Here is a 14,903-nt window from a genome sequence, read left to right on the forward strand (position 1 = left end):
CTTGATCTTTGTTGTTGTTATTGTTGTTGTTTGGAGACAGGGTGTCTCATAGCCAGTGCTGGAATTGTAGAGGTGTTCCACCATAACCAACTTAGCACCTAACATCAAGCCGTCCAGTGCTTCTGACATACAGGGTTCTGACCTCTGACCCAAGATGGCCCTAGGCAAAGTGGGATGAAATGATCACCCTTCAGCCCGATCCCCATCTGTGCTCTGATTGGTAGGGAGATCATTACAACCAAATTGATTTGTTCCTCAGATGATATAAATCAAAATTAATCAACACCCCCTACCCCCCAGGTAAGCCATCCCAAATCATTGTGGATTGTTAGTAGGCACATGAGGCCTCTGGCAGGGTACTGGTTCCCTGTGAGGGAGGAGAAGCATGAGCAGATACTGCTTAGGCCCTGATCTGGTTTTGGCTTACCCATCAGGATGAGATACCCGCAAGGACTCCTTGAGGACATGAGTACCGTTGTGCTCAAAGCATGGCTAAAGGACAAGTGCCTGGCTTCTGGTACCAGGAAAACTCAGGCCTCTTCAGGACTTCTACCCATCCACTACTGAGCCAGATGTTTTGCCAGGGAGGGAACAAGATGCGGTCTTTCCATCCCAGACTGGTCTCAAATTCACTAGTAGCTATTTAGATGAGGCTGGCTTTGAACTCTTGTCCTCCTGCCTCCGCCTTTCAAGTGCTGGGATTGTAGGCACGAACCATCATACCCAGATTTGAACACTGAAACACGAAAGGGATTAGTAGAGGTATGCTTGCCCACCTCCTTCCCATCCCCTGAATTCTTAATTCTTGTCCCTAGTAAGGAAACTCAGATGCCATCTGTTGGAGGGAGGATGTGTTGTTGTTTTCCAGAAAACCTTGACAGAAGTGTTGAGGTAATCTGAAAGAAAAATACAACTGCTGGAGAGAAGTTTGCCTGAAAATACATATTTTGCAAATATCAAAAAAAAGAGAGAGAAAAAGAGAGAGAGGGGATGAAGGGAGGGAGAGAGAAAGAGAAAGGAAAGGAAGGAAGGAAGGAAGAAGAGAATGCAAGCCCTGTCTTCCTTATGTCCAGTCTCCAATGGTTAGATAGACCTGCTCTTGGATAGCCTTTGAGATTCTATTCTGTGAGCTCTCTCTAATTACTCTTGACAAATGTTATTGAAGTGCTAAATGCTTCTTTAAAACACTTGCCATAGGTTTATTTTTCATTTCTTTTTATGTCAGGCAGTATAATCTTCATCACTTAAAGACTTGAGATTGTCTTTAATAGTTTTCCAAAATAGGGGTGGAGAGACAGCTCAGCTGTTAAACACTGAGCTCCCAACCAGAAAGACAGCAGTTTACCAAAAGAAAAGCTTTGCTTTAGAAAATGAGTTCACTTGTTTAAAGTTCATTTCCTGGCAGTTCTGTGCATGCACCTTACCCACCCTGATAGAAGGGGCTTCAACAGCCTGGTCCTTTTGGCTTCGTCCTTGGCTCTTGTCCGAACTGTTCCTTCCCCTTCAGCCCCTCCAAGAAGTCCTGGTTCTCTTTCCCTGCCTCTTCGTAGCTTGCTGGTCTGCATTGGCTTTGGTTGCTTCTATTCTAAGAGGGTTTGGGGTTCACTCTGTCCAAAGCCACAGCTCTAAAAAGCTCCTCTCCTTTTCCCAGTGGGAGGCCCACAAAGCCTGGATGCTCTGATCACTTCCTTATTTGCCACCGGGCCTCAGAAGCAGTGCCCCACCCCCAAGGTGTCCTTGGTCCTTTTCCTGTCTGTCACCTTGTCCTATTTCTAGAAGCACTCTGGGATTCATGAAGGGACCTAACAGGGAGCCACACTTACCATGTGCCAGGCTTTGTCTCTAGCTGCATCTCTCATTACTCAGCGTGCCCTTGATTGACTGAACTTACCTCTGAGTGTCTATAACTCATTATGTATTCATTTAACCCGCCAGTGATCCACCATGTTCTCTCCAGGTTCATGAAGCTTGTTTTGCCCCTTGCTTCCTGTCCTGGTTGATACCATTTTCGTGACAAAGTCCCTGACAATTTCAGAAGGAAGGGTGGACTGCGGCTCATCCTGGTATGGAAGGCGTGGCAGTACAGCATGAGCTAGCTGGGCATATCCAATCCGGAAGCAGAGAGAAGTGAATGCTAGTGCTTAGCTCACTTCCTCCTCTTTATTAATGAAAGACCCTGGAATGGTGCTGCCCACATTAGAGGGAGTTTACCTCAGTTAAGAAGATTGTCTCCTGGCTGACTTTAGATCCTGTCAAGTTGCCAGGACTAACCATCACACTTGCCTCTCTAGGTTTCCTCTCACACATGCTCTTGCTAGGATGGACTCATCTACTCATTCTGTCCTCTTATCTCTGCATGACCCTGTGGATTTCCCAGTGCATGTAATGGGGGACTACAACTACGGTAGACGGTACACTTCAGCCTTTCATGTGTAGAAGGAAAACTTAAAGCATTCTTGTTCAGCTGCTGACCATACACACCCTATGAAACATATGTATGTGTACTAATTTCCACAGGCATGGAATTTTATCTGTCCTTTGAGAAGCGATTAATCTGCCATCCTTTAAAGTGATTTGATATATGCGACATTTGGGTGCCAGTTAGTAAAGGACACCCCACAAACTAGAGCAGTACTCATGAGCAGAATTCTGTGTTTTTCCTTACATTTGGAAAGCAGTTATTGGGGTAATCAGCCTGGAAGAAATGAACACAAACTTTATACAGCATCTTTGTCACTAGGGGAAAGACGGATAAAAAAGGTAGAGTTGTCAATGTTGGGAATGAGGAGAGAGAAAGGATGGGAACTGTGATCTGTTTTACCTCATTGGTCACTTCAGAAGCATCTTCACCTCACAGGTTAACCCTCTAAACCAGTTTGAGTCAGGGAAGAGATGGCAGAGGCGGCTCAGAGGCATTAACCTATCTTTTGCCGCCTAAACTTTTAACATAGTTCCTACTTTTATATCCTTTGTGTTTACAATCAGATTTAAATTTTTATTAATTTATTATTATTATTATTACTATTATTATTATTTGTGTGTGCACATACATGCATGCTTGATGTATGTGCATGCCTTATGATGGGGGGGGTAGGACATGCATGCCATCCATGATCCATATGCTTGCTAGAGGACTCCCTGAAGTTTGTTCTCCCCCTTTTTGTGGGTTTTGAGGATTGAACTCAGGTCCTCCAGGCTTGGGCAGCAAGTACCTTTAGCCACTGTTCCATCTTACTGGTCCCAGGACTTATTTTTTTAGTACTGTGCACTATGAGCTGGTAACACTTTCAATTGAAAATCTCCTATGGGACATGAGAAACCTGGGTCACTGGTGTTCTTGGGTGTAGTGTGTTAAATAACATTGCTTTGCTAGACATGTGCCGTGCCCAGAACAGTCTGTTCAAACAGCCCGGGTTCTCTTAAAGCAATGAAGTGAAGTTCTGTACCAGTGAGGGTGAAGAGAACGAACCAGCTGTAAGATAACACCATCGGGTTTGAACAGCACTGCCAACATGATGTCATAGGGGTGGGTCTAGTGAGTTGCTTGCTTTGTGTCTAAGGAACATTTTGTATATCCAAAATTTAGGAATGCTTAAATGTTTTTTATGTAAATCTTTCTCCCCCCTTCTTTTAAGGTCGCTGGTGTTGTTGGCCGCGCAGACCTCCTGTGTGCCCTGTTCTTTTTGTTATCTTTCCTTGGCTACTGTCAAGCATTTAAAGAAAGTAAGCATTATGTTTGCCTTCATTTGCCTCCTTCTTCATATTTCTGTCCTTTGGAACAGTGTTTTAACAGACAGTGGATTAGTCTGTTCATGTAAGGTTATTGTTTGAGGCGCAGTAGGTCACAGGGTTAGACTCTTCACACACGTGTTTATTTCACTACCCTTTTCACAATGCAGTATTCTAAGTCAATGACAGAGAGTTCCCACACCAGTGTCCTGGTGAGCAGCGAAGCTGAGCAGAACTACAGAAGCACTTGTGTTAGGGAGGGGGCTGTTTTATTTCCAGCAAAATTACACAGTTGCACACTAGCTTGGGACTCTGTAGACATCATATGTGTTTATGGCCACGCTGCCCCATCATAATTTCCAGGGGTGGATTGAAACAGCCTGTGAGAGTCTTCGCTCCATTGTCCCTCCCCCTTCCTGGCATGTAGGCTAAACCTGAGCTCTGGTTGTGTCTCTCATTCTCTCAGACATGCAGCTCCATTGCAACATAAGAGAAGGGGGACTCTGTCCCGTGCCGATGATGTCTACTTTGGGTAGGCGTGACCATACCCCACACCCTTGTGTCATTTTTTTAAAATCATGCCCAGACAAAGAAACACTTCATATCAGTTGATACCTAGGAGGAGTCTGGGGACAAGTGAGTGGAATAGCTTCAAGTGTAGAGAAAAGCAAGGAGCCACTCCTCTTCCCGAGACCAAAGGTGAACACGGCAGAAAGGCACACCTCCATCAGTTCCTTGGGCAGGGTCTTGCCACTCGTGGCCACTCCTGATGATCCGGGGAGGTTGTACCTGCCACAGTCTCACAGCACAGCTGTAGAGGTGGCAGCACCAGACATGTTTTCTGTAAGATTATGAATCAGGAACCAGAGGGAGTCTCCCCCCTCATGGACATGGTTATTACAGCTAATGTCACTTCATGTTCTAACATTGGCAGTTCAGTCGCAATCTACAGAAACATAGGAGCTTCTCAGCTTCAGACTTTTTCTCCAAGAAAATTAAAACTTCAGACTTGTAGTTTTTTTTTTCAGAAATGTCTCTTTAAGTCATAATTTATTAATCTTAACATAGACTTATTAAAACAACTACTTGCAATTAAGAATGGATTTGAGTCATCAGAAGTGCTTTTTGAAGAAAGTATTTATATTAAATATTAAATATCAATAGATTTAACATGTAGGTTGCATCATATAAAACCTCCCACTGCTTTTAAAGATTGCTCTTGCGAAGTCATAGGGAAAATCACAACACTAAACAGTCCTTCTAATGAGTGAACTGATAAATTTGTTAGGATTTTGAAAGGAGTGTTCTTTCAGATGGTGAAAAAAAACTAAAGCTACTTTGTATTCCCTTCCTGGATTCTTTATTCTGTGTTCCAATTCATGAATTTGTGCATTAATATTTATATAGTATATGTATATCTGTTTTTGAGTTCCTTTATAATTATAAAATTGTTTCTAAGGGCCATCCATACAAAAAGTAATTGGTTTATGAAGCCTTTGGGACTGCGAGTTTAGCTTGGTAGTGGATCATTTTCCTGGCATAGAGAGGCCCCAGGTTCTATTCCTAGTGCTGTAAAGGCAAAATGAATACACATGGAGTCTTTAGAAACGATGGTGAGGGTGAAGGTACTTCAGTGTGTGATAGTTTTTCAGTTTATTCATACGTCGATTCCTGGGAAGTCAGTGAAAAACTGTTAGTCATATACTTTTCTTTTTTGGTCCAGTGATGCTATTTTATCATTTATACTGCATTTACTTTAGCATGAGAAAGAGATGATTAGGCCTTAAGTTCGTAAATATCTCCAGTAAAGTTAACTTGGACATGTTTCCTGTCTGTAGCTCAGTAGCAGTGGTGGCATGGGCTCATGTGGAATACGTGAGAAGACAGAGCAGTGGATGTGGGAGCCTTCACAGAAGCCCTCTGTCTACCTCTTGTCTGTAGTCACCTCATCTCCCTGGAATTCTGGTTACTGATTAACTTGAACTCATTTTAAGATGGGAAAGAGTAGATCAAATGGAGCCTGCAGAGTTGTTCCGCTTGGTCTCTGACACTTTGTGGTTACGTGGTCTTTGGGAAGTATGAAGCTGTGGTAGTTGGTAGTTTCAGTCCTTAGTGCCTTGATCCTGGAAGTTACTCTCAGCCTTGGATCTCTGCATCCTTTCTGCCCCCTAACTGTTCACTTGCCCTGGCGTGCTTGAGTTGGAGATACCTTAGTTACTGCAGAGTTTAAAGTGGGTGGTTGAAATCGCCATCTCTAGAGTCTTCATCATTGTGAATTAATTTCACTGCTGTTTGTCAGCGCTCCTGGTTTTTCTGTCTGTGGAAAGATGGAATTCTGCCTTGCATTTCCGTGGCATGTCCAGAGGTTCCAAGTCGTCTGAGGGGGTCTTACATACACTGATTAGTTTCCTTGCAGGGAAGCCCTTCTCTCTCTTGAGCAGGGTCATAGGCCTGACCCCCACTGTAGTTACCTAAGGACTTTGTGTCCTGATGAGCAGCCTGCCTTGCTCCTCCGGACCAGGGCATAAACCAGCCACCCGGTCTCCTCATCACCTCCCATCCTGTCCCCTGTGCACCACCAAGTGTTCCCTTGTCTCTTGACAGAGGTACCATGTCTCCAAGAACTTTTCTATATTTGTGGTTTTCTTGACTTTTCCAAACATGTCAAGAGTAGAATGTTCTGTTGGAGTAAGTACCGCCTCCGTGGAAACACCCTTAAGCACCATGTTGATGTTCAGCTTAGCATATATATTACCTAAGACTTATCTCTTCTTTTTTTTGGGGGGCGGGGATTCGAGACAGGGTTTCTCTGTGTAGCTTTGGTACCTGTCCTGGATCTCGCTCTGTAGCCCAGGCTGGCCTCGAACTCACAGAGATCTGCCTGCCTTTGCCTCCCGAGTGCTGGGATTAAAGGTGTGCGCCACACTACCCGGCTGCATGCAAAGTCCATAAACCTTCAGAGAGGAAGAACAGAAAGTTCCCTCTGCATGAAAGATGTTAGTGAAACGTGCTTGTGGTCTCTGATACTGTTCAAGTATCAAAGGTATCAAAGTACCACAGGGACTCGTCAATTTAGATCATTCATCCCCTCACCAATCAGTCACATTTTAAAAGCGTTTCTTGGGCTGGCCCTGTGTCTAGTGCTGGGATTACAAACCTAAAAAGACAAAGTCCACAGGACCCCAGGGGGTTACAGTCCCACGTGTATTATATGTGTGTCTGTTAGGGAATAGTATCTTAGGGGGTGTTACTGTTGCTTATGTTGCATTTGTTTAACTCTGAAGCTGTTACTGTGTCTGTGTAAAACACCTAATGGTCTAATAAAAAACTGGCCCATAACAAGGCAGGAGAAAGGATAGGCAGGGCTGGCAGGCAGAGAGTATATATAGAATCAGGAAACTGGGGTGAGAGATCTAGGAGCCAGAGAAGGAGGAGGACCCGGGGGCAGCCACCCAGCTACACAGCAAGCCACGGAGTAAGAGTAAGGTTTACAGAAGTAAGAGAACAGAAAAAGCCCAGAGGCAAAAGGTAGATGGGATAAGTTAAGTTAAGGACAGCTGGTTAGAAACTAAGACAAGCAAAGGCCGGGTGTTTGTAACTAATAATAAGTCTCCGTGAGTGAATTTATTTGGGAGCTGGGTGGAGGGCCCCCCAAAAGACCAAAAACCCCTAACAACATATATGTGTATACACACACATCATATTTAAGTATGTAAAAATACTTTTTTTCACATGATCAACATCACACCTAGGGATTTACATGTGCCAGTCAAATGTTCTACCACTGACTTACATCTCTAGCCCCAGTCCAGGATGTTCTGATTAAAATACAGCTTGCATTATTTAGAATGCCCAAGTTGCTGAGTGATCCCCTTCTCCACTCTTCCTCCTGAACTGGTCCTTCCTTTCCCTACCTCTCTGCATGTGCTCAAGAAAAGATACCTTTTCATGGCATTTGCGGAATAGATGGGGGTGGCCTTTGCACCACGAATACCTTTGACACCCTATCAGGTTTCCATCGGTCCAGCAGAACACAGCTTTTCATATTAAGAGGCATTTGAGTGTCTATGTTTCCATGTGTCTTAAATCATCAGTTTTCTTTTCCCTAGCTTGTCAATTCAGATGAACGTAGGCCAGGCAGTCCTTATGGCTTCACACCATAGCATAATGTTTTGCCTGTGTTTGTAAGTACAGCAGAGAATTAAAACTCTTTTGTAGTAGGAGTGCAGTTTTTACTGGAATGAAAATAATCATGCTGTTTAATGTGGAGGCTTAATGTTTAAAGCAACCAGCTCAAAGACCTGGTCTTTGTACTTTGAGAATTTGAATATATAAAGTCAATAAAAAGGAGGTCCGGTTTTAGTTACATGTAAATTTGATATTTGAGAGAGGTTTTTACATGGGAACTGAGTTAATACTATTTTATAAGGGAACAGAAATTAAGTGCTCTGAATTGACTTAACCTGTTAGAGGGCTCTCTGAGAGGCTATATAGCTCCTTTTTGGTAACCTCATTAGCTTTCTTTATAGGCGCAGTCTGTATGATTATAAAGTCTAAACAATCTTTAGGCCTGAGTTTATTAGGAGGCAACTCTGCTAAGCTCTGACGCCCTGGCATTTTCAGAGAATGGAGGGAAATCTGCTCACTGTCGTTTCCAGGGCTCTGCCTGGTTTGCTTTTTCTTTTCTTTTCTTTCTTGTGCTGTCATCATATAAGCTCTTTTGGAACAGAATTTTTTTTTAAATGAAACTGTCCTTATAAAGGCATCAGACATTTACTTTAAAAAAATCGTTAAATCAGATGAATTGAAGGTACATGGAATTTTTTTTTTAATGCCCAAACTAAAAATGTGCTATTCTCATGAGATGTTTTGTTAATACCAAAAGCTCCTTCAAAGCCCGCTGTTTCAGACTGGAGACAGGTAAGCCCTGTACAGTAAGCTTGCTAGAATGTTGCCTTAAACTAGGACTGAAAGTCTCCCTCGCTTTGGGAGGAGGGATCTTCCAGAGAGGGATGGTCTTGCTACATTGCTCTAACACACACTTTAAGTCTCAGCTCAGCCAGATGCCAACAGGATCTCAGAGCTCATTTGCTTTTAATTCTTAAGCCTTTTTAACTCTGCTGCTGACTTGTTGTAATTCAGCCAGGAATCCAGAGTTTTCATTCCCTTTCATTTCATTTAAGATGCGTTTTTTTCTTTGACTTAGAAATCATGATGCTTAAAAAATAAGTGTACCCAATGGGGTTACTTATACCTGTCACCTTATACTCTGGAGGCAGAGGCAGGGGGATTGCAAGTTTGAGGCGAGCCGAGACTACTACAGTATAAAAAATTGCCATAAAAATAGTTAACTGCCTAACTGTGTCATATGGAAATATGGAAGCCTGTTTTTAGGCCTGAGGTCATTGCCAGTAGACTGTTGAGCGTGGTGTTCTATATGTATCTTTCTTCTCTGCCTTCATTTCCCTCGGTTCCTCCCTCGCTTGAATTTCTCCTCCCTGTCTGAGGACAGCAAGTCCGACTCTCATTCTATGCATGGAAGCAGGCTTGTTGGTTCCAGCACTTGGAACACAAGTCTGATGCTCATTGTGTAGCTCTGGCAGCTACAGAGCTGTGACCACCTGTCGTGGTGGCGCGGTTCCCACACACACCATGATGTGCCAGTTTCGCTCGGCGGAGCTGCCAGGCAGAGGGTGGTGAAGAGGGCTAGCTTGTACAATGTGCTGCTTTTGCTGAAAGGAGAGCCTCCCTCTGGAAGGAGTGCCAAGTTGGAGGCACATGCTTCATTAAATTGGTCACATCTGTTGGCACTTGTGTGCATTAGTGCTGACAAGTGTCTTTTCCCTCCACTCCTTCAGCATTTGCCTCCATTGACCTAAGGGACTGCATCATCTTAGATGATAGAGACACGGACTGAGGCAGGGAGGGCGTGATGGAGGCACATCTCCTGCGTTCTGGATCTTAAGCTGTCGGTGTTGGTTGTGCTGGGTAATTGTCCTGGAAAGTGATCTTCCTCGAGGTGAAAGATGGGATGGCCACAAATGGTTTTGTCATGCTCTCCTGCAGTCTTCTGAGCTTAAAATCGCAGTCTGGACAGTATCGGAGCCGTGAACTCCAGCAAAAGTACTTGTATAGAGCTGTGTACAAGTTAGAATTACCTATCTTAGGGAGACCTTATTTCTGCCCAAAGATATTCATAAATGCAAATGTATTAGAAGCAACATTTCCTCCAGGGTTTATTTTTACTGTCTCTTACAGTTGCTTCTAAGTTTAAAATTAATCCATTTTCCTTATGCTTTTTATATTACATATTTTTTAAAAATTAAATGGCCTCTTACATGTTAGGGATACTTCCATCCTGAAGAGGTTTGAAGGCTAAATTAAAAATGAAAAGACTTGAGTTCTAACTGTATTTGTTTACACTGAGAAAATTACTAACTTTCTGGTGGTATTTTACAATTGCATATGAAATGTGGAGATATAAAAGACTAATAAACATGGAACTAAAAGGAACAGTTAACTCAGTATTATGTGCAAAGTGGCCCAGTGTTTCTGTCACTGTACTGAGATGTTCATACTTGGAATGAGAGTTGCTAGCATTGGTTGACTGGTTAAAAACTGCCACAAAAACATGAAGTCTAAATTCACCTAAGTTATGTTGCCTATTGGCCATGATTAGCAGTAGTTGCTTTGATAAACCAAGATTAAAAGTAATTCTTAATTTAGGGGAATTGCATGGATAAAACTACACTAAACGGGGTTGTCCCAGAACTCAGAGCCAGTTTCCCAGTTTAAGTTTTTACCCACCCTTGGTGGGTAAATAGAAGCATTTTGCTGATGTTGTGTAGGTTGGTTGACCTTGGCTTATAATGCACAGACATACTATGTGTTTGTAAAGAAGACCCCCTTGACTTAAATGATAAGATTTTAGAGATTTATTTGTTTATTATTTTGTGTACAGTCTGAGTGTATTATGTGCCACATGTAGGCAGGCACCTGTGTGCAAAAGCCAGAGGGTGTGGGATCTTCTAGAACTGGAGTTACAGGTGGTTGTGAGATGTCTCATATGGGTGCTGGAAATGAAACCTGGGTCCTCTGGAAGAGCAGCAAGTGTTCTTAACCATCTCTCCAGCCCCAGACAATGGGGTTTTAAAGATGAAGCTTTCTAGTGTAGATTCTGGAAGACACCCTTGCACATGTGCTTGCTTGATCGTATGGCTCCAGGTAAAATACTGGTAACTCTGTAGCAAAGAATAGATGGGAAAAAGTTGGATTTAAATCAGCAGACTCGTCTCATACTTTGCAAGATTTCAGAGGTATGACTGGAATACAGACATAGCACTGTGCAGGTCATTTCATTTGTGAGCTGAGACTCTGATCATGAGGTCTGTAGACATTGCCATGTAGTAGAAACCTGGGTGTGTTATGTCAGAAACCAAAAGGAGAATGCGGTGAAGAAAGTGAGACTGGGCGACATTTCAGTGCTTTCTGATGCCGGGATAAAGCATGACAAAAGCAAGCTGGAGAGGAAGGGGTTTATTTCAATTTACACTTCCACATCACAGCCCCTCCTTGTAGGAAGCCAGGGCAGGAACTGGAGGCAGGAACTGGAGGCAGGAGCTGACGCAGAAGCAGGGAAAGATGCTGCGCAGTGGCTTGTTACCCCTGTGTTCCTCAGCCTGCTTTTTTGTCCGACAGTCATGATGACACTGTTTATAATGCGCCAACCCTCCCTCATTGGTCATCAATCAAGGCAATACACAGCAGACTTTCTTTAGACCGATCTGATGGAGGCATTCTCTCAAGAGTCCCTGTTCCCAGATATGTCAGGTTTGTGCCAAACTGACAAAAAAAAAAAAATCCAGCACAGGGCATGAGGGGTACAGTACAGTTGTGAAGTGACCCTGGGGAAAAAGCTTGATAAAGCCACAGGCTATGTTTTCTGTCTTGTTTTTATACATTCCGTTAAGTCTATGTTAGCCATCCATGAAGATGTCTGTTTTGAATTCTAGACTAGATAAATGGGTCATGAGTCCTTCAATTTCACAACCACATAGACTTTAGCTTTGTGCTAACAGGGTGCCTCCAAGAGTCATCCTTTGCATGTTTTAAAGGGGGAACTGGGACTTTGTTTCCTATTACATCCCAATGGGGGAAAATTCCTCATGTTGTATTTAAGTAAAACATGAAGTAATTCCATTTTTCTAGGAAGATATGTAAAATGATTTGGGGATGTGTAGCATGAATCTTAGAGTCTTATTAATAAAATCAAACCTGGGGCCAGTTATTAGGTGAAATGCTGATGGTCAGAGAGACAGAACAAGCCACAGTTAACCTCACCTGGCCAACTTCTCAGCTGGTCTTGGTTCCTCAGACTGGAAGCCTCTGTGTCCTCATATCCGAATGGCTCTCAGCTGAACTGTGCTGCTAGAAGCCTGAAAGCTTAACCAGCCAAATGCTTCTAGTTTCTGGTCCTCACGCCTTATATACCTTTCTGCTTTCTACCACCACTCCCTAGGATTAAAGGCGTGTGTCACCATGCCTGGCTGTTTCCAATGTGGCCTTGAACTCACAGAGATCCAGAGGGATTTCTGCCTCTGGAATGCTAGGATTAAAGTTGTGAGTGCCACTATTTTCTAGCCTTTGTATCTAGTGGCTGTTCTGTCTCTGACCCTAGATAAGTTTATTAGGGTGCACAATATTTTGGGGAACACAATACCATAGGGATGTGCTTTTAAAATTATGAATTTGGGAAATCATTATGTTTTGGTGAGAAGTATGAAGTGAGAATGATTTATAAATCAAATCCATAAAAATATAAATAAAACAGAATTGGTGGTGAAAGGCAAAGCTCCACAGTTCCAGGATGGCTATACTAACTATATAAGGTCATTGAGAAGCGTAGACTTCGGGTCTGGCTAATCTCTGTATAATGTTTTTTATTTGCAAGTTCTTTACAAGAAGTTTTAATAATTAAAAAAAATCAAGTCCAGGTCACATGTTGAGGTAGAACAGAATAAAGTGTGTTGGCAGTTATAACTGTATAGAACAGTTAGGCTTAGAGTTTAGTGGACATAATTACAGTGGAATGAGGTTGGACTGCAGCACCACGTGCAGGGTCTGGTACATACAAAGCCTCAAATCGGAATCCTGCTTAGTATGGTAGCTTTTGGTAATGGTGGTGGTTCTAATTGTGATCTTTTGGTATTACATGTATATGAGTCATTTTTGTAAGTAAAACCATCCTTCATTTGTTTGATAGAACTAGATAAATGTGTAATGGTTCTTACTGGAGAAACATTGAGACTTCTAGGCCTTCAGCCACCTGAACAGCATGGAGCTTAAGCCATAAAATTCAGAAAGGCAAGCTTATGCTCAGCATAAAGAATAATATTCCTAATGGACCAGAACTTAAATGAAATGGGCTGTGTTATGAGATGCTCACGCCTGTGCTGAAGTTACTCAAGTCTAGGCCAGGTGGCCCCCTGCTGGAAGCATCCTGGAAAGGATTCTCCTTCATCCACTTAGAGTCAGTCGGTACTGCTGCTGTCTGGTCACTACAGTTCTCAGTGGCTCTTAGCTAGGCAGGGTGCCAAGGTGATGTTGGGGGTCTATAGTGTCCAGAAGATCTGGGAAGCATGGTAAAAAAGCTTAAGGATGCTAGTTGCCATCCTTAGGATTTCTGACTCAGTAGACCTGGATGGGTTGTAATTCTGCATTTTTAGCAATACCTAAGCTCAGGCTACAGGCCCTCAACCTGAGTAGCACTGGTTTAGGCCAATGGTTTCCCAATAGTCATGGTTCCGCCCACCAAGGTCATTTAGCAATATCTGTAACGCAGTTGGTTAGAGATGCTTCTGTTTTCTAATGAGTAGACGTGCACCTAAATTTTCTGTGATATGTAGCATTGTCCCCACAGCAAAGCATCAACCAACCAAATGTCTAATTTTGAGAAATTCTCATGTGGGGCAATGAGAGAAAATCCAGTCTCTATAATATACTGAAGAATGTCCTGATGGATTGTGGGTTATGATTATGCAGTTTATAGACCATGGCTCTCCTAACTTGATCTGGGGTGTCAGTTAGGGACACCTATCTACAGGCAATCAGGCAGGCAGGCCACTTGCTGTTGTAACTGCAGTAAAGCAAGTGAATTTGGAAGGGAGACTGCCTGGGAGAGTGGGGATGTGGCTTCACAGCTTAAGTGACATTTGACAGCTTCATAAGAAGGGCAGGATTTTGCCAGAGGCATGCTAGCCCAGGGGAATGGGGCAGGCGAAGCAAAATGGGAATCTGTTGAGTTGGCTACTATGTCTGGGATTGAATATAGACCAGGGAAGCTAGAGGGGTGCCAGGTGGTCACAGTAGCAAGGCCACTAATGAAAGCCACACTCACAAGGGTTACCCTTAGCCTGAAGGCAACAGCAGGTGTCAGTCCTGGCAGAAAATGGTGCTGCTCACGCTTTTGTGAGCTTCCAAGGGGTTCAGCTAGCTATGGGCTTCATCACCTTGAAAGGTATCTTAGCCCACACACAGAGGGCATTAGGTTGAGATCACCTCTGGTGCACTCCAGGTCCCAGTGATTATTGGCAGGACATGAAAGACTTCCATCATGGGGCTTTGCCAATCAGTCCTTAATAAATCACAGGATTTATATCCAGCCAGTGTTTGCACACGCATGTGTGTGCGTGCGCGCGCATGCATACACAAACACACAAGCATGTATTGCTGGCTTCTGGAGTGAGCAGTTTAATGAGAACCATGGTGTACCCTAGAAACTCCACTGCATGCTTCACACATTTTATGCCAGGATGATTCACCAGCCACTCGCCTTGACTATTGCATCACTCTTTGTTGCATCCTCAGGAAGTTGCAGTGGTTTGCATGCAGCATTTATCAGCTGCCCCTGTCGTTTCCACACTAGATCAAGTGAGTTTTTTCAAGTGTTTAGTGTTTGATCTGGTTTTCGTATGTACATACGGCTAAGAACTTGGTTCTACAGTGGAAAGTGAGACTTCCTTCCCTACTCCATTTTTTCTTCACTCACTAATGACTACAGTCAGTTTCATATGTATTTCTAGAGGTGTGTTTTGCTTCCATGTAATTTATAACATAGTGGCAAATTATTCCACTATAGGTTTTCCCTCTCATTTCCTAAGGTAGGTTTGTTACCC

The 14,903-nt window shown here is 43.3% G+C and overlaps 1 protein-coding gene across 2 annotated transcripts in view; it reads left to right on the forward strand.

Annotated features, from left to right (window-relative positions):
- Positions 1-14,903, forward strand: part of Tmtc4 (transmembrane O-mannosyltransferase targeting cadherins 4) — a 62,854-nt gene that overhangs the window by 14,141 nt on the left and 33,810 nt on the right. For both annotated transcript variants that reach the window (XM_059273161.1, XM_059273163.1), the window contains exon 5: positions 3,636-3,723. In XM_059273161.1, the coding sequence (XP_059129144.1) occupies positions 3,636-3,723 (88 nt within the window). The remainder of the gene's footprint in view (positions 1-3,635; positions 3,724-14,903) is intronic.

The sequence above is a fragment of the Peromyscus eremicus genome, chromosome 9, assembly GCF_949786415.1.
Source record: "Peromyscus eremicus chromosome 9, PerEre_H2_v1, whole genome shotgun sequence".
In the NCBI taxonomy this organism is placed as follows: domain Eukaryota; kingdom Metazoa; phylum Chordata; class Mammalia; order Rodentia; family Cricetidae; genus Peromyscus; species Peromyscus eremicus.